Raw genomic sequence first — 19,830 nt, 5'->3', positions numbered from 1 at the left:
GATCTAGGAGGAGAACACTCTAGAACTAAGACTCTACACAATTTCAGTAAGTCTGTGGCAGAGGTGGGTGATGGGCAGTTGGTGGGTAAGAAATAGAGCATGTTAAAATACTTGCAGGGCCTGGCCTGGTGGCGGAGTGGTTAAAGTTCTGCATGGTCCATTTCAGCAGCCCAGGATTGGGGGTTCAGATCCTGGGTGCAGACCTCCTCTACTCACCAGCCATGCTGTGGTGGTGCCCCACATATAAAATAGAGGAAGATTGGCACAGATGTTAGCTCAAGGCTAATCTTCCTCAAGCCAAAAAAGAGGAAGATTGGCAACAGATGTTAGCTTAGAGCGAGTCTTACTCAGCAAAAAACCCCCCAAAAAACCACTTGTAGTGCTAGAGGAGGAGACCATAGATACTGTTTTTAGTAGGAAGAAAAATGTATTTAAATTTTAATTTTAGTATATTTTAGGCTATTGATATGTGATTCCTTTTCTCTCAACTTTGTCTTCTCAGCTTTGCTTTTCTTTGTGTGAATTTCATTCTCAGACTGGCTTCCTTCTTTTCCAAGTTCAGTATTTGGAATGACATGCTTTCTCCTTAAATTGAGAAGAGAACGAGCATAGCTACTCATACCATCAAAGAAAAGGCTGAGCTTTGCTATAAATGGGCCAACCTGAAACCAGTCACTGTAGCCAGAAAAATCAGAAGCACAAGGCCTGGGTTGGGAGGGGCACACATCTGAGTGAAAATGGGACCTCCATGAAGTGGAGAGGAAAAAATATCTAACAAATGTCCACTACAGGATGTTTCTTAGCATTGTTAAAGATATTCATGAATAGAATAGATATAAGAGGAAAAAAGACCTTGAGGAAAATAAAGAGAAACAAAAAATCAATCAAGGAAAAGTAAAAACTTAATGGGAGAGGGAGGAGAGAGAGAACAGAATAAGACCAAATGTAACAATAGCTACAATACATGTGACTGGAATGAATTCTCATCTTTAAAAAAGGCTCTTAGATTGTATAGAAACAAGTCTCCAGATTTGTGTTATTTCAAGCAAATATAAAACAAAATAATGCACAAAAGTTAAAAGTAAAATACACACAAACACACTCCAGGCAAATGTTGAATGGAAAAAAATGCATAGTAATTGGTTATCAAAGTTTAATTCCAGACAACAAACATTTAATTTTTTAAATATTTAGGGCCAGCCCTGATGGCCTAGTAGTTAATTTTGGTGTTCTCACCACTTCAACGGCCCAGGTTCGTTTCCTGTTGCGGAACTGCACCACCCGTCTGTCAGTTGCCATGCTGTGGTGGTGGCTCACATAGAAGAGCTAGGACGACTTCCAACTAGAATATACAGCTATGTACTGGGAGGCTTTGGGGGGAGGGAAATTAATAAAACTTTGTACCTGAAGAATCAATAATACGTACTCTTTTCATATACTCATATAACACTTAACAAAAATATATCATGTAAGGCTACAAATAGAATCTCAAATTCTAAAAATTAGATATTTTTTATTGCCAATCATAAGGCAAGGAAACAATTCACACCCACGAGTTAACAAAAGGGGAACCAAAAGATATATAACTATTTGGAAAGCTTTTTACTTCAACTCAGGTTGTAGAGGATATAAAAGTTGAAAGTACAAGGAAGAAAAAGTCAAGATAGTGAAAATAAGCAAATCACCAAAAAAGAAATATATATGATTCATAACATATCAAAGGGTATTCAGCCACACTAGTCATCAAGGAGACGCAAGATAAGTAGTAGTGAGCTATCTTTTGTTGCCTTTTGGACTGATAAAAATTTGTAATATGTTGATTGCAGCCCTTTTTTTGACATTGTTTTTAATAACAAATAAATAAATAAATGAAAAGGGAGAGGGAAGAGAGGGGTTTTCATGAATGGGGAACAGCTAAATAAATTATGGCTTATCCGTGCAATGTAATGGTATGCAAGTAGTAAAAAGAATAAGGTAAATTGATATGTACTTACCTGGAAAGATGTCCATAATATATTTCTAAGTAAAAATAAAGCATCTTTTGGAGCAACAAATATAGCATGATTTAATTTTTATGTAAAAAAGATATGTGCATATATGTAGAAAGATTTATATATGTAGAAAGATCAAGAAAGTTCATGCCACATTGATTCCCAACTGGGAATTGAATAGGATGGAATTGAATAGGTGATAGTGGGGGACTTTAATTTTCCTCCTCAAAAAAGGATGTGATTAATATTTAATTTTTCGTTTTTAAGTATAGTATTTTTAAAATAATTTAAAATTTTAATTGAAACTACATACTATTTAGAAATTAATGACTTAAAAATGTTACATTTCAAAATCTGGGCTGTGGACAAAGTTGTATCTTGAAGAAATAGTATAGTCTTAAATGCATTTATTGCAAAGACTGAAAAATTCATATTTTGGAAAAGAAAATACATGCATGTGGCAAAAAATTAAAATTGTATATGAAGATGTACAGTGAGTCTTCCTTGTACCCTGTCCCTCATTTCCCCTCCTCGAGGCAATCCTGAGAAATTTTGTGCGTTTATTAACATACACATATATATTCTTCTCTCCATCCCAAAGGATGGGTATTAGATGTAAGTTGGTAACTTAAAAAATTTATATATATATTTATAACTAGCATATTACATATTATTTATTTATATATATATATAAAATACTAGTTTGCTAGGGCTGCCACAACAAATACCACACACTGAGTGGCTTAAACAAGAAAAATTAATTTTCTCACAGTTCTGGAGGCTAGAACTCCAAGATCAAGGAGTCAGCAGGTTTGGTTTCTTCTGAGGCCTCTCCCCAGCTTGTAGATGGCTGCTGCCTTGCTCTGTCCCCACGTGGTCATCCCTATGTCTGTGTGGTCTGTGTTCTGATCTCCTTTTCTTATAAGGACACGAGTCCTACTGGATTAGGCCCCATCCTAATGACCCCACTTTAACTTAATTACCTCCTTAAAGGCGCGATCTTCAAATACAGTCACACTCCAAAGTGTTGTGGGTTAGGACTTCAGCATATGAATTTTGGGGAGACACAATACGGCCTGTAACATATATGTATTTATTTAACTGTCAGTACATATAACTATATTTTATGTGTAGAGCTATTAGATTGAACCATCTGAAATTGCAGTTTCTAGAGGCAGAAAAGATCAAATATGGGCAATTTCAGATGGTTCATCATAATACCATGACATATTAAATCAGTCAGCTTTTGATGAGCCTCTCCTTGTGTTTTGCTACTCACATGCATGAATATACTTGTAGGGTAAATTTCTGGGGGTTGTTGCATTAAAGAGGTATATGCGTCTATGGACCAGGTGTGGGTTCACAGCATGTCAGGAGGGAGCTGGTCAGGGCACTCTGCTGCAGGCCTTCCTGCCAGGCAGGGGTACCTCAGCAGAAAGAGACTGGGCTGTAACATCAGAGGCAGAAAGTGGGAGATGGGGAGAGAGTGTAAGAGGCTGTTGTCGGGGAGACATTACCCACATCAAAGGAACTGTATTGAGATATTCCCAATCGATCGTTTTTGTGACTAGAAATGACTAGAGGATTTTTATTATGTAACTGTGACCAGTAAAGTCATGGAATCTGCCCTAAATTTTATGCAGGGAGCAGGATCACCCCACAGGGGAGATATGAACTGGCAGGGGAAGGTATTTTCTACTACTTGGGTTTTGTGTGTCCTGCTCTTTCAGTGTAACGGTTACTAACATGTATGTAAGTAACTGCTTGGGCATACATAGGGAAAATGTTGGGAATTGATACCATCAGACTATTCAAAGTGGAGGGGCCTTGGTACTGCACGTGGCTCTGTGCTGTTTGAAATTTTTACAATGAGCAGGGATTATTTTTGCAATTGGGTTTTTTTTTTAAAAGCCTTAAAGCATAGATTCTCTTCGGATTTACTTATGATATAATTTCTGAGTCAGAAGTATTTGTAGTTTGTATGGGCAAGAGCAAGGAAAAGGTCTAAAAAATGCCAAATTCTTTAGAGTGGTTACTCCTGAAGAGCATGATTGTAACTTTTCCATTTAACGTTATACATTGCTGTACTCTTCAAAAATATTTTTTTAATAATACTACACTGTATATTTGAACGTTGCTAAAAGAGTAGATCTTAAAAGTTCTCATCACAAGAAAAAAATTTGTAACTGTGTTGGTGATGGATGTTGACTAGACTTACTGGGTGAGCACTTCACAATACGGTAGTCCCCATGCCCCCTTACCCGCCGGGGGTGCATTGCAAGTCCCCCCGTGGATGCCTGAAACTGCGGATAGTACTGAACCCTATGCAGACTATGAATTTTCCTACATTTACAAACATATGATAAAGTTTAATTTATAAATTAGGAACAGTAAGAGATTAACAACAATAACTAGTAATAAAATAGAGCAATTATAACAATATTTTGTAATAAAAGTTACTGTAGATCTGAGCAACCTCAGGATACGATTTCTTTCCTTTTTGTATTAAATCGAGAACTTTCACCTTTTCACTTAAAGGAAGCACTTTACGGCTTCCCTTCAGCGTATCCAAATTGCCAACATTACTGCTCTTGCACTTTGGGGCCATTATTAAGTAAAATAAGGGTTACTTGAATACAAGCACTGACATATCACGACAGTCAATCTGATTGATAGCCCAGAGGGCTACTAAGTGACTAATGGGTGGGTGGTGTGTACAGCGTGGACCCTCTGGACAAAGGGATGAGTCATGTCCTAGGTAGCACTGAGCGGGTGGCACAAGATTTCGTCACGCTACTCAGAATGGCGTGCAATTTAAAACTTACGAATTGTTTGTTTCTGGAATTTTCCATTTAATATTTTCAGACCATAGTTGACCATGGGTAACTGAAACTGCAGAATGCGAAACTGCGGATAAGGAGGGACTACTGTATATACTAAATATCAAATCATTCTGTTGTATGCCTGAAACAAATATGTCAATTATATCTCAATAAAAAATTTTTTATACAAACAGGTTACTTGTGTAGTTTAAACATAAAAATTTAAAACTGTATTTAGCAAATTGTGCCTTTTGGCTGTTATCTTTTTCTGGAGATATAGTTTGACTCAATTTCACAGTGAAAGCTCTGGTGGCAGGACTTCGTTATTTCACATTCTTATATATGTCATAGTATCTCAAGTTTGGCACTTATCAACCTCCATGACTGACTGCTGCCAAACATGACGGCGACGTGATTGTCAGGAAGGAGCCAACAGACATTGTTCAGGGATGTAAGATCTCTGTAATGGCAAAGGCAGTTAGAACTTCTGATAGCAGTTACACAAAACAGCAGACAGACAACACAGCATACTCACAAACAGCTCGTCGAGTTCCCACTGAGATGGACAGAGCTGCTGAACTCACAAACGTGGAGGAAGGATTCTTTGGGTGTGAAAAGCATTGGTGCTATCCTTGTACTATAATGCAGATATGCTGGGTTTCAAGGTTTCAAGTTGAACCAGGTAGATCAGGTAATAGGACGTTCCAGGAGAGGATTATTAACCTAAAAGGCTGGAGAGGATAAATGCACATGGTAGGTCATGTAGCAAAATACAGAGAGCAAAGCTGCCTAAAGCATTAAGTAAGGTGGTAGGAATTAGACTATAAATATCCAAGATATTAAACATAAGTGCTGTAATCACGATTTTGAATATTTGGTGACATGGAGAAATGCTCACTTTAAGTAAAAAGCAGAATACAATGTTGCTTATAGTCTAATATTTGTAAAAAATCAGGTGTGTGTAGAAAAAAGTTCAGAAGGAAATCCATCAAAATGTTAACAGTGATTCTTGCGGATTCTTGTTGAGTGATGTGATTGAGTAGGCTTAATTTTGTTTGTATGCTTTGCTTTGTTTTCTAGGTACATATTACTTTTATGATAAGGAAAAACTGCTAAAACAAGATGATCAAAATAAGGAGACATCTTTGTTACAGAGTGTCAAGTGGACTCGTGGTATAATGACTGTGACCCAGTCCAGGGAATTGAGCTTAGTTGATTTGTAATTTCCTTAGATCATATTCTAGTTCAGTAGGCAAGTCATTTTGATTGGAGACGACTGAGGATTTACTAGAGATCTCATAGAAAGAGATAGAACACATTTAAAACTGCATGTCGGGGCTGGCCTGGTGGCATAGTGGTTAAGTTTGTGTGCTCTACTTCAGCATCCCAGGGTTCGTGGGTTCGAATCTGGCTGTGGACCTACACACTGCTTGTCAAACCACGCTGTGGCAGGGTCCCACATACTAAATAGAGGAAGATCGCCACAGATGTTAGCTCAGGGGCAATCTTCCTCAAGCGAAAAGGAAGATTGGCAACAGATGTTAGTTCAGGGCCAATCTTCCTCACCAAAAAAAAAAAATGCCCCAACAAACTGTATGTCTATCTAGTCATTCCGTAAAACATTTTTAATAATTGTAAAATACTTAGGAATGTATTAAACAGCAGCAAAACAGAAATACAGAGGTTGACAAGATCATCTCAAACCATGGACAAATAATGTTTAAGCAATGTGCCATAAGATATTTTCAATTAAGACACTTTAATTCTAACTTGGAAATTTTATAAGAATTACATTTTTCTCTTCATTGTATCTAAAGACACAATTTAAATTAAGCTTTACCACTAATATGCTTCTTGGAAGGAAGAAAACATAATTTGCCACTGAACAGTTAGACCAAGTTTTCCCCTAAATATTGTGAGTACTTCTTTTCGGTGGCTGCACATTTTCCCCGTATTAGGGAAATTGAGAATGATTGGTAACTAAATAGAATTTTGAAATTATATGTTGAAAGAAAGCAGATGTATAAACTGATGAAAAAAATGAATGAGTAGAGAATTTCAAATTACCCAGAGACTTCTATCAGAGGGTTTCTTTTTTTTGTTTAACAACTCAATTGAGATACAATTCACATACCATAAAGTTTACCCATTTAAGTGTAATTCAGTGGTTTTTAGTATATTTGCAGAGCCGTTCAACCATCACCATAATCTAATTTTAGAACATTTCAGCATCCCGAAAGGAACTCTGCCCCTGCCCCCCTCAGCAGTCATTTCCCATCCTCTTCAGCTCCTGGCAACCGCTAATCTGTTTTCTGTCTCTATAGACATTTCATGGAATGGAATAATACAATACGTGACCTTTTGTGTCAGGCTTCTTTCACTTAACGTAATGTTTTCAGGGATCACCCGTACGTGGCATCTATCAGTACTTCATGTCTTTTGTTGCTGAATAATATTCCTTTGGGTAGATATACCACATTTTATTTATCATTCATCATTTGATGAACATTTGGCTCGTTTCAGCTCTTTGGCTATTATGAATATTGCTGCTACAAACATTCCTGTACAAGTTTGTGTGTGAACGTGTGTTTTAAGTTCTCTTGGGGATATACCTAGGTGGAATTGCTGGATCATATGGCAACTCTGTGTTTAACTGTTTGAGGAGCTGCCTGTTTTCCAAAGTGACTATAGCATTTTACATTCCCAACCAGCAATGTATGAGGTAATATCATACTTTTGAATATATACAAATATTTTTCTGCCTTTATCGACATATGATTGGCAAATAAAAATAGTATATGTGTACAACATGATGTTTTGATATACGTATACGTTGTGAAACAGTTACCACAGTCAAGCTAATTAACATATCCATCACCTCACATAGTTACCTTGTGTGGTGAGGACACTCAAGATCTTCTTTCTTAGCAAATTTCAAGTATACAATACTTTATTATTAACTGTAGTCACCATGCTGTGCATTAGGTCTCCAGAACACATTCATCTTGTAACTGAATGTCTATACACTTTGACCAACCTCTCCCCATTTCCCCCACCCTCTAGCCATTGGTAGCCACCATTCTCCCCTCTGTTACTATGAGTTCGACTTTTTTAGTTTCCACATATAAGTGACGTCATGTAGTATTTGTCTTTCTGCATCTGGCTTATTTCACCCAGCATAATGTCCTCCAGACCGATTCATGTTGCCACGAATGTCAGGATTTCTTTTTTTTTAAAGGCTGAATAATATATATAATATTTTCTTTATCCATTCATCTGTCAATGGGCACTTAGGTTGTGTCCATATCTTGGCTATTGTGAATAATGCTACAACGATGGGAGTACAGATGTGTCTTCGAGATAGTGATTTTATTTCCTTTGGAGATATACCCAGAGGTAGGATTGCTGGATCATACAGTAATTCTATTTTTAATTTTTTGAGCAGTCTCCATACTGTTTTCCATAATGGCTGTACCAATTTACATTCCCACCAAAAGTGCACAAGGGTTCCCTTTCCTCCACGTTCTCACCAACACTTGTTATCTTTCGACTTTTTGATAAAAGCCATTCTAACAGATGTGAGGTGAGATCTCGTTGTGGTTTAGATCTGCATTTCCCTGATGGTTAATGATGTCGAGCATCTTTTCACATACCTGTTGATCATTTGCATGTATTCTTTGGAAATATATATTCTTCTTTGATTATATATTTTGAGGGGGAATTTCAAGGGATTAAGTGGCAGGGACCTCAGGAGAGCCTCTTGAGATGCTGGTAGTGTTCTGTATCTTGATCTGAGTGGTAGTTACATGGGTGTATTCATACATAAAAATTTACTGAGCTGTGAACTTAAGTTAGTGACTTATTGTATATAAGTTATATATCAATAAAAAAATTCTTACTTTATTCCTCTCTTTTCCATTTTACTGTCAGGGGGACTTTGTTTCAGACCAGTGCTAGTGGGTGGATTGCTGTTGGAGAACCACTGATCTTAAGATAAGATCCGAATACATTCATCAGGCATAGAAAATTCCTTTGCAGTCTGGTCCAAGTTCTCTTTCTGCCCTTGCCTCCTGCTTCTTTCCCTCCCTCCCATGTTTCGTATATTCTCCGGACGGTGCTCAGACTCACCAGGCTTGTTTATGTTTCACAGCTCTTGCAATTGCTCATCCTTCGGCCTTGTATCCTTTTTCCTGTTCGTTTCCACCTGGCAAAATCCTAACCATTCTCCAGGACCTCGCTTTCTTTGGGTCCCACAGGAAACATGCTTGATGCTCTGTTCTCACATAGCATTTTATTAATAAATCTTTGAGGTAGCACTTACAAATTTTTAAATTCACTTTTAAAAACTTTTTTATTTTAAAATAACTATAGATTCAAAGGAAGCTACACACATAGTTCAGAGTCCATGTACTCTTCATCCAGCTTCCCCCAATGGTGACAGCTTGTATAGCTGTAGGACAGTATCAAAACCAGGAAGTTGATGTTCATTAAACAATTTTTTCATCATCTTTTTTCCTACTTTTTCCATTCCCTGTGCTGTCCATTACACTAGCTACTAGCCACATGTAGCTATTTAATTTAAATTACTTAAAATTATATAAAATTAAAAATTTAATTCTATGTTCTCACTAGCCACATTTCAAGCACTTAATAGCCACGTGTGACTAGTGGTGACCATATGGACAGTGCAGAGAATATTTTCATTGCACAGAGTTCTTTTGGATAGCCCTGATCTGGACTGCATTCTTCTTGAGGGCAGACATGTCTCATTCATCTTTATAGCTGCAATTCCTAGGCAGTAGGGGTACTCAATTCATAATTGAATGATTGAGTCTAGTCCTACCCACTCATTCTAGAAATGAAGAAATTTAACATGCTAAGTTATGGTAAATAAAATGATATCTAGCTACTGAATAGCAGATCTAGAAATAGAACTTAGGTTTCCTAAATTCAAGTTCATTGGTCTTTCTATGTGGATCTTAATTTATGAGCTTTTCGATTTATATCAGTTTTCGAGGAAGGAGTACTAAAGTAATGTAATACTTCCCAAACTTTAGGGTGCGTAAAGAATCAACTAGGAACCTTGTCAGAACTGCGTTTTCCTGGACCTCTCCCTCCCATGGTTCTGACTCAGTAGGTCTTGGGTGGGGTATAGGAATCTATATTTTAAATATATGCTTAATCAGGACTGTGTAGTAATAACGTAAGGATAGATCAGAATAGAGAACCTAGAAATGGAACTGCACCAAATGGACGTTTGATTTTTAAGAAAGATACCATTGAGGAAGGGAAATGTCTTCAGTGAATGGTGTTAGAACAACTGAATATCCATATGAAAAAAGAGAACTTTGACACCTACCTCTTGCCATAAATAATACAGATCATTTACCTCAATATGACAATTAATTATTAATTAACATAATTAATTATAAACCTTCTAGAAGCAATCATAGGAGAATATCTTAGGGATGGGTAAAGGTTTTTTGGACAGGACACAAAAAGGAATAGTCATAAAAGAAGAAGTTGATAAGTTATACTTCATCAAGAACTCTTGGGTCACCAAAAGACACAATTAAGAAAATGCATAGGCAGGCCACATTATGGAAGAAAATATTTGCAAAATATATTTCAGACAAAGGACAGATATCTAGTAGATATAAAAATTCAGAATATATAAAGACTTCTATAAATCAATAATAAAAAGGTGTACAATCCAATTAAAAAAAACTGGCAAAAGATAGGCAGACAAAAGGAAATCTGCAAATGGCCTTAATATGCACATAAAGTATTCAGTATTATTAGTCATCAGGAAATGCAAATTAAACTATAATGAGATACCACTATATACCCACCAGAATGGCTAAAATTAATAGGTTGACAGGGGGCCGGCCCAGTAGTGTAGTGGTTAAGTTTGGGGTGCTCTGTTTCTGTTTCGGCAGCCCAGGGTTCGCAGGTTTGGATCCCAAGCATGGACCTACACACTGCTCGTCAAGCCATGCTGTGGCAGTGTCCTACATACAAAATAGAGGAGGATTGGCACAGATGTTAGCTCAGTGACAGTCTTCCTTAAGCAAAAGGAGGAAGATTGGCAGCAGATGTTAGCTCAGGGTCAATCTTCCTCACCAAAAAAAAAAAAAAAAAAAAGACAAAACCCAATGTTGGTGAGGCCATGGAGCCACCTGAACTCTTCTGTATTGTGAGTGGAAGTGCAAAATGGTACCATTGCTCTGAGGAAAGTGTGGTAAATGTTCTTGTATAAGTCTTTTTGCGGATGTCGTCTTTCACTTTCTTGGGTAAATATCTGGGAGTAGATAAGTAATGCTTATCTACTCCAAGATAAGTGAAAGACGACATCCACAAAAAGATTTATACAAGAATGTTCGTGGATAGCAGCTTTCTTCTTAGTAGCCAAAACATGGAAACAGTCCTGGTGTCCATCAACAGAAAAGTGAATAAATGAACTGTTATAAATTCATACACAGTTATGTATTCATACTCAGCAATAAAAAGGAACTACTGGATGAATTTCAAAAAGGTTATGCTGAGTGAAACTTGACCCAATGGAAATTCTCAATTAATCCATTGTATAAAGTTCTTTGGTGAGAAAAATGAGAACACTGGCTGGCTCTGTGGGAGCAGGGAAGGATTGATTGGGAAGGGGCATGAGAGAACTTTCTGTGGTGATGCTGTACCTTGTAGGTGTGTGCATCAGTCTGCACTCATTGAATGTTACACTTAAGATTTGTGCATTTTACTCTATGTAAGATTTACCTCAAGGGGAAAGAAAAGTTTTCAAAGATGTGAGTTTGATGCAAGTGATCTGAAGACCACACTTTGAGAACCATTTGGTTTGACTAATTTCAGAAATAATTCTTTCTTACCATGAAAAATAAGAATTCATAGATTACTAGTGTAACATTTTGAAATTTTTATTTAAAAATTCATGGCACTTTAAATATTTTAAAGGATATATTTGTACTTAGTTATATAAATATTGTATTAGACGTGCCATTTCCTCATTAGCAGGTTAGTTAATAAGCAGACAAAGATTTATGACAATATTAAATAGCTCCTTATTCCAGTGAATGTTCTTTTTTAATGTTAGGAATGCAATTTTAATATCAGGAGGAACTGGACATGGAAATAATTTTGCATTGACTTAGATGTAATTGAATTGGTTAGAATGTGGTTTGAGATGGACATTTAGAGTGACATTTGGTGAACTGGATGATTTGACTTGCAATTGTATTCCTCTTTCAGTTAAACTCTGGCTTTGCCCCAGTGCGGTGAATACCTCTAGTGTCACCTACTCGAAGATTCTAGACGTTTAGGAAATTAGCATTTTTACTTCTTGTGTCTTAATTGTAACATGAACCTGCAAACTTTCAAAAGTGCTACAGAGGAATGAAGGGAACTGTGATGCTGATGACCAAATGCTGACTCACATGGCTTTGAGGCAGATCTGATCCTACTGGTTTATAGGTGAAACGACATGGTCAGCTGTCATGCCACATCCCAAATAATCTCTCCTGCAACAGGGTATCGGTCAGGTGCTTGAAATCTCACCATTAAATGTACCTACCTGTTTCCAAATTTTCCCGATAAGAATCACCTGGAGCAATCAAATTTCAGACACTCCACCCCCCCTCCCCCATTAGAAATTGGAATTCCTTCCTTAGAGATTGGTTCATTGAGTCTGGGATGGGCTGAGAATTTGTATTTTTTAACTACTATTCTCAGATAGGAAACGTTGCCCTAAAGTAGAATTAAGTTTCTCAAACTTTTTTGTACCAAAAAATGAAGAAAGTAAGAAAAAAAGGAATCACCCAGAGACCTTGTTGAAAATACAGATTCCTGGGCCCTACTTCTCATTCGTCTGAGACGAAGCCCCCAAACCTACATTTTTTTAGAGCACATACAGCACATAGATCTGAGGGCTGTCTTCCTAGTGTCACTGCCTTCGTGGAAGGGGAAGGTCCTTGAGTAGGTTTTCAGTCACTCTCACAAGAGAAAAGGGGGAAGTAGAAGATCGAAGGGAAGATAATTTTAGAATTGAGCACAGATCTTCGAGTAAGAGCTTGGGGGAGGGGAAGGAGAACCTAAGGGACAGTGAGCACAGGTGAGAGAAAAGAGAGAGTCCCCTCGTGGGGACCAGCCAGTGGTGCAGGGCTGCCATCTTTGTGGGGGTGGAGCGTGGGTAACCCATTGGAAGTGACTTGAAAGCAACTACATTCATTAACTTTCAAGTGGTGGAGAGAATTCAGGATCATTCTATATGCCACTAAAAATCTGCCTGCACGCCATAGGTGGCCAGCCCTTGTTTTACCTGCTGCTAATGGAAACCTAGCGACTGTAAACATTTATTGATTTTTCTCCTGTGTAGTAAGAAGAAAACATAACTTATAGACCATCTTCTGGCAGAAGATGATAGATTTGGATCAGAAACGGGAGGCGTTGGAAGCCAGGAATCAAAAGTGAAGAAATTCTGCAAGCCCTGGGTGAGAAAGGTGACAGGGATTTCTTGATTTACTCCCATGTCCCTCATTATCATTCTGTGGTTATCCAACGTGCACCTGTTGCTTTTAGGCTGATAGGTACCTTCACAGAGGTTAGGGGGAAGATGGAGTAAGCTGCTGGAAATAGGTCTGGAGCTCACATTTCTCCTCAGGCTGCTTCAGTCAGTACTTTGTGTCATCACCTTGTCTGTATCCACTTCTACTTATTTCCCAGGACCCTTCCCCCTCCTTTCCAGGGCTAAAGTCTTAACCTCAAATAGCTCATTAATATTCATAGCTAACATTTATTGAATTTTATTACTGTTACGCACTGTGCTCTCCCCGCACTATTTCATTCCTTTCTTGAAACAAGCCAATGATCTAGCTTCTGTGGTTATGATCCATTTTGTAGAGTAAACATCTGAGGTTCCAGGAGGTTCTAGAACTTGCCCAGGCTCTCACAGCTGGGAAACACAGAACCAGATGTGAAACTCATGCTGACTTCTGATTACATACTTGCTGCCTTCTTTCTCTCTTGGAAAGAAAACGAAAAACCACACGTGCACCTCCTCCAGTTACCAGAACAGGTATCCCAACTTGACAGACCTCTTTTGAAAGGTTGTCAATTCCTGGGATATGAAAGCATTAAAGTTTCATTGTGGAATTTTTGAAAATCAGAGAAGAGAAAGAAATCACTTATAATATTTCTGGCCTCATATAACTATGATTGATATTTTAATATATTTGCTTTCAGGCTTTTTTGTCATGTGTACATTTTCCTTTGGTACATAGAGTCTTTAGTATCATGATTATTTTAAATATAAATAGAATTATATACTCATATTCAGATTTTAATGACTCAAATGATAACATAAGACTTGTAGCAGTGTGCAATGAAAGAAGCCTAGCGAATGAGTAAATGAGTGAATGAACGCTTGCTTCCATGTATGGAATATTACATGTTTGTGTGCTCGTCACTTTTGTGTTTTTCTCTGTTCAGAGCGGGAGACTATTGTTCTGGTTTAAATTTTGTATCGTGAGCAAACAGCATCAGGAACAAAGAACATACTCTCCCAACTCAAGTATGCTGTGCCTATGTTTCCTGGTCTTGCTCAAATCCACACCCCCTTTAAGCTTTTCTTGATTTCCAAGCCCGCAATGATCTTTCTCTACTCCAGTCTTCTCAAGCACTTTCTGGCTATACCTCATATTTGACATTCACCATGTTTGCCATCTGCTAGTTATAATATTTTTTTGTCCTCTTTTCTTATAGCTTTTTCTATCCACAACCCCTAATGCAGTGCTTTTTCAGGATGTTACTTTTATTTTTTTAGCATTTTGATAGTTAAACCAAATTGCTATTAGTCAATTTCTCTAAGATACTAGAATGACTTTAAACTTTCTGGCCTGTCTTTCCATGCCTTGCAGGTTCCTATCACTGTAACCATGCCAGAAATGACAGAGAATGAGACTCCTACAAAAAAGCAGCACAGGTATGTAACCACAGTCCAAAAATATGTAGTTTCAGCAGATAAAAAGCAGAATTAGTCCCTATTTTGCTAAGTAGGTAGTCCTTAGGGAACTTTGATTTGAATGCCTGGAAAACCATTACTCTTCAAAAAGATGTGTGGTTAAATATAAATAGATTTACTCAAAGGGGTGTATAGTTAAAATTCACCTGTCCTCCTTATTCTACTGGTAGTGTAACAAGTAAAATGACTATCAGTAGTTAAAATAGTATAATATCAAATCTATGCCAAATGCTTAGCTTCTCCTGAAAGTTTTACTTGCATACAGTGTTAGTCTTTGTGGATCCTAAGTTCACTTAGGCTGAAGTCAGTTACTGAATAGACATTTTGTGACGTTATAATTCATTAATGTCAATATGCACATCAGTACAATATTACTTCTGGTTCTTTGTCTAGCACCCCCTTCTGAATTCTCTCCTTTTGGGCAGTGTTACTGCTTAGAATTGTATGGCCAATGCTTCCATTAAAATTAAAATCACTATTCTCTTTCCTTACCAAATAGCTATTAGAGAATGCTAATGTATTGAGTAATTGTACATAAAAGGGAAAATTGATGTTTTCAGTAGAGAAGCATTTAAGAAAATTTAAGAGTTTGGATAACCTAAGGTACATAAATGCAAAAGATGGCTCACACGCTAGTTGTCAGTGCAAGGCTGCCACACTTCCCTCCCTGGGGATTGTAGGGTTCCTCTCTACTGTTGCTCCTCTCCTTTACACACTCACCCCCACTCCTGGCCGGGTGCCAGGGCACACATCAGAAGGCACCTTCTTGGAACATACTTTGAGAATTGACTAGCTCCTTAATTACATTTTTCAAAAAGCTGAGGTTTTCAGTGACTGATTTACTTCCCAGCCAATGATTTCTGGGTATGGAAGAGCAGGGTATTATAGTTACTTTTGGAAATTGTGCATTCTAAATTTGTATTGATATGTCTGCAGTTAGGTTTTCATACCATAATACATATTAAGAAAATTTTTCTTCACATAGTTTCTTACTGATGCAACAAATGTAAATTTATAAAATTTATTTTTATGGTTCTCAAAATATAAAGTGGTGAAATGTTTTCCCATTATTTTCATTTTCCTTTTATCTCCACTTTTTGTTTCAGGAAGAAAAACCGGGAGACACACAATGCAGGTAGAAACAACAATTTAAATTTTATTTGCTAACGTTTTTTGCATTGGAAATGATTATTCTACTGTTGATTATAAGTTTTTATGTTATAAACAAAGAATCATTATTCATTATGTTTTAGGAAAGTGTTCCTTTGTTGATTTTAATTGACAGAACGCTCCCTGAGTCTCGTGAAGATGGTTTGCTATCGTCTGCTGATTCACCATCTATTTAGATAATTTAAGGATGAATATACCTTTGGAGCTAGTGTTTTTAGTGATTTCACCCACTGAGGAATTCTAGATATACTTCTCTTGAGTAGAATGAAGAGTGTATGTCTTTGCAGAAATTCCAGAAGGGGCTGGCTGCCTAGAGGAGTAGGAAGAGGTGAGCAGGAGGCTGTAGGTCTTAAATGTACTTGAAATGTGAACAGTCTTCGATTACATTGCAGCATCCTCAATTATAGGAAGAAATGTAGAAAATAAATAATTGGTTTTATCTCAAACATCAAAATTATAGGCTAAAGCCAGGTAAACATTTATAGAAGTAATTGTGCATTTACAATTGGGTACATTTTATAACATTTTATTTTCCATCAGGGACTGCAGTCAGATCTAAAAAAAATATTTTAGAAGTTGATTTCTATTATTCTATAAATCATATCTTCCTTTCCCTAAGGAAAGGACCCTGGGGAAATGTTATCTATGGAAAGATGTGTTGAACACTGGTGGGATATTGCTGTTCCCCACATGGAAGTTTACTCCATTGAATTCCCCTTTATCACTATGGGTAAAGAGTTTTGATGTTGTTGTTTTTTTTACCTCTGCACATTAAAAAATCCACTCTTAGGGGCTGGCCCCGTGGCCTAGTGGTTAAGTTCGCGTGCTCCGCTGCAGGCGGCCCAGTGTTTCATTAGTTCGAATCCTGGGCGTGGACATGGCACTGCTCATCAAACCACACTGAGGCAGCATCCCACATGCCACAACTAGAAGGACCCACAATGAAGAATATACAACTATGTACTGGGGGGCTTTGGGGAGAAAAAAGGAAAATATAAAATCTTTAAAAAAAAAAATCCACTCTTGGATAACAACAAATACTCTTATTAGAGAATTCAGAAGAAAGATGAGCTATACTTTATTGTTTTGCTTTTTTTTGGGCCATATGAATTAAATCTGATTTCTTTGGTTGTATTAACTAAATCTTTTTATTAAAATAAACTGTCATATGCTGCCATAAATATGTCCTGATAGTAATTTATTAAGAGAGGGCAATTAGATGTCATTGAAAAGAGTGTCCTTACTGCTAGATTATGAAGCAAAAAGTACATAGTTTGCAAAACAAAACCTACTTATGCTATGATCTGAAATATCGTCCTCCTAGAAGCACTGGAATCCTTTGTTAGAAAGGAAGGTTTTAGAAAACTTTCTAACAGAAAATAGCCAAGGCTAATGTTTCTACTTACAGTATCTTATAGAAATTATTTAGGTCATTTCTTATATCCTCTTGCCCCTTCCATACAACTTTTAAAGTTGCAGCATGCAAGCTTGGAACATTTCTCAGTTAATTGAGAAGTTGTCAGTTGCCCAGTTTCTCAGATAGGAAAAATACTACGTGGCCAAAGTGAACAGCCCAGACCCTCTGGAAAAAACCAACCCTTTGCCTTTTTTTGGTCTGTTTTAAGTCATAAATAATAGCTGTTTCTATTCCAAAAGTCCTTCTAGTCATCCTGAAGGGTATTTTAAGGTACTTTAATCCGTCTAGAAATGTCTCGTTTGCCCATTTGCTATAAAGAGACAGCTTTCTAGTAACTAAAAAAAGAGAGAGAGAAAAAAGAGAAAAAGACAAAGAAATCATATTATAGTTTTTTGTCTTCAGTAGATACTCGTTTATTTTTGTTTTTTCTTTGGAAGATTAGCCCTGAGCTAACTACCACCAATCTTCCTCTTTTTGCTGAGGTAGACTGGCCCTGAGCTAACATCCATGCCCACCTTCCTCTATTTTATATGTGGGACGCCTACCACAGCATGGCTTTTTGCCAGGCGGTGCCATGTCTGCACCCAGGATCTGAACCCGTGAACCCTGGCCTGCTGAGAAGCTGAACGTGCAAACTTAACTGCTGTGCCACCTGGCTGGCTCCTAGATACTGTTTGATAGCATTTTCTTAGAGATTTCTTTACATAAAATTTCTTTACCCGGGGAGAATGAGGCACTTTGGCAGTAGTACTATAAGGTTTGATAAATGGACTTTTCCCTCTATCTAGTGGAGAGGCACAGAAAGAAGAAAATCAATGCTGGGATAAACAGAATAGGAGAGCTGATCCCATGTTCCCCTGCACTGAAGCAGGTAAGTCCACTCATATTTTCATTCATTAGTTGTTAACAGATAATTCCCTAAGTTGTTTCTCTGCTCAGAATGATTATTTTTGTTCCCTGTCATTTATGGGTTTTTTTGGAGTTAATAATTGCCTCATTGTTTTTCATTTGTTTAATTTTCTATATGCCTGTCTTTAATTCTTCCACACTTCCAGCAATCTTTTAGTACAGTTTCCTACATAATCAAATGGACCATATAATTTCTAGATCTTTAATACTCAGTTCCACGATTACACTTACATATGTACCACTGTATTTACCAGACATTTCTTTTATTTTCTGCCAGTCATGTTCTATACTGTCTTTAAATTCTTAGCTAGAACACTCCAAGGATCTCTTCTTTATTTTATTCTCCGTGCTCTACCAACCTCCAGTAGTACTTAAATCGCGTCTTAATAAAGCTGACAGTTTTCCCTAATGAAGATAGTTTTTGTTTCCTCTGATAATGAGGATAAAGTGTGCTCTCTGCAAATAAAACAAAATTGAAACAATATGGAAGGCATAAAGAAGTTTAAAAAAAATTGACATCCTACTCGCAAGTTATAACCACTATTAAAAGTGTTGTTACACATCTCTCCAGACATTGCTTTATGAATGTATCTGTATACATACCCAGTGCTATTTCATAACCTGCTTGGCCATTTCCACAGTGGTACTAGTAGACTTTTGGTTGTAGATACCTTTCCTCGTATGAGCTCCTCCCTTTTTAATGGTTATATAGTATTCCATTATAATGGAATATCAAAATTTGTTTTAGACTTTGTTGGTTAGCTTTTAATTAAATTAACATATGCAAAAATCAATTTATACACATAGCAAAATAGCACTAAAAAGCTTAAAACAACAAACATTAGTCTCCTGCCTGCCTGCTTTCCAACTCTAGCTCCTTCGAGGCAACCATTCTCAACTGTTTCTTCTGGTGTTTATTTACCTTTGTATTTTGAAATAACGTGCTTATATTACTATATCTTAATTTTTCCATTTTAGATATTATCTATTAACTTCCTATTGTCCTTTTCCCTTGGCTTCCCCTTGTCTAATCCTCTCATGTAATTCTCCCACAACTTTTGATTAAATCACTATTTAGTTTTCATGTTAAGACTGTGTAAATGTTGTTTACAGTTGAGCCAAGTAGTATACTGTTATTATGTTTCATTTCATATGTAACTTTTGAAAGTTTTTGAGTTGATAATTGCCTCATTGTTTTTCGTTTGCTTAATTTTCTATATATCTATCTTTGATTCTTTCCACATTTCCAGTATCTCTTAGTATGGTTTCCTCATGGTCAAATGTACCAATTCATTTCCATTTTCCCTTTTTTTTCCTTTGAGACTTTACTTCTGGAACCCTCTACCCTTCTTTTTCAATTTCAATTGGTTGATCTTCTCCAACTCTTCTGTTTTTAATTTTAGCTCTCTTACTTTTAATTTTCTCGAGTCTTTCTTCTTATTCCCTTTGTTACCTTTCGTACCACGTCTTTGTTTCATGGATGCAATATCATCT

General features: G+C 37.0%; 1 protein-coding gene across 3 annotated transcripts in view; it reads left to right on the top strand.

Annotated features, from left to right (window-relative positions):
- The window catches only part of USF3 (upstream transcription factor family member 3), a 40,993-nt gene that overhangs the window by 8,848 nt on the left and 12,315 nt on the right, over positions 1-19,830 (top strand). The window contains exons 2-5 of one of the 3 annotated variants that reach the window (XM_070508850.1): positions 13,197-13,320; positions 14,737-14,801; positions 15,947-15,975; positions 18,216-18,298. In XM_070508850.1, the coding sequence (XP_070364951.1) occupies positions 14,755-14,801; positions 15,947-15,975; positions 18,216-18,298 (159 nt within the window). In that variant the 5' untranslated portion in view covers positions 13,197-13,320; positions 14,737-14,754. The remainder of the gene's footprint in view (positions 1-13,196; positions 13,321-14,736; positions 14,802-15,946; positions 15,976-18,215; positions 18,299-19,830) is intronic. The other 2 variants (XM_070508849.1, XM_044771575.2) reach the window with 2 other exon arrangements.

The sequence above is a fragment of the Equus asinus genome, chromosome 5 (assembly GCF_041296235.1).
Source record: "Equus asinus isolate D_3611 breed Donkey chromosome 5, EquAss-T2T_v2, whole genome shotgun sequence".
In the NCBI taxonomy this organism is placed as follows: domain Eukaryota; kingdom Metazoa; phylum Chordata; class Mammalia; order Perissodactyla; family Equidae; genus Equus; species Equus asinus.
This window is presented reverse-complemented; position numbering and strand designations above follow the sequence as displayed.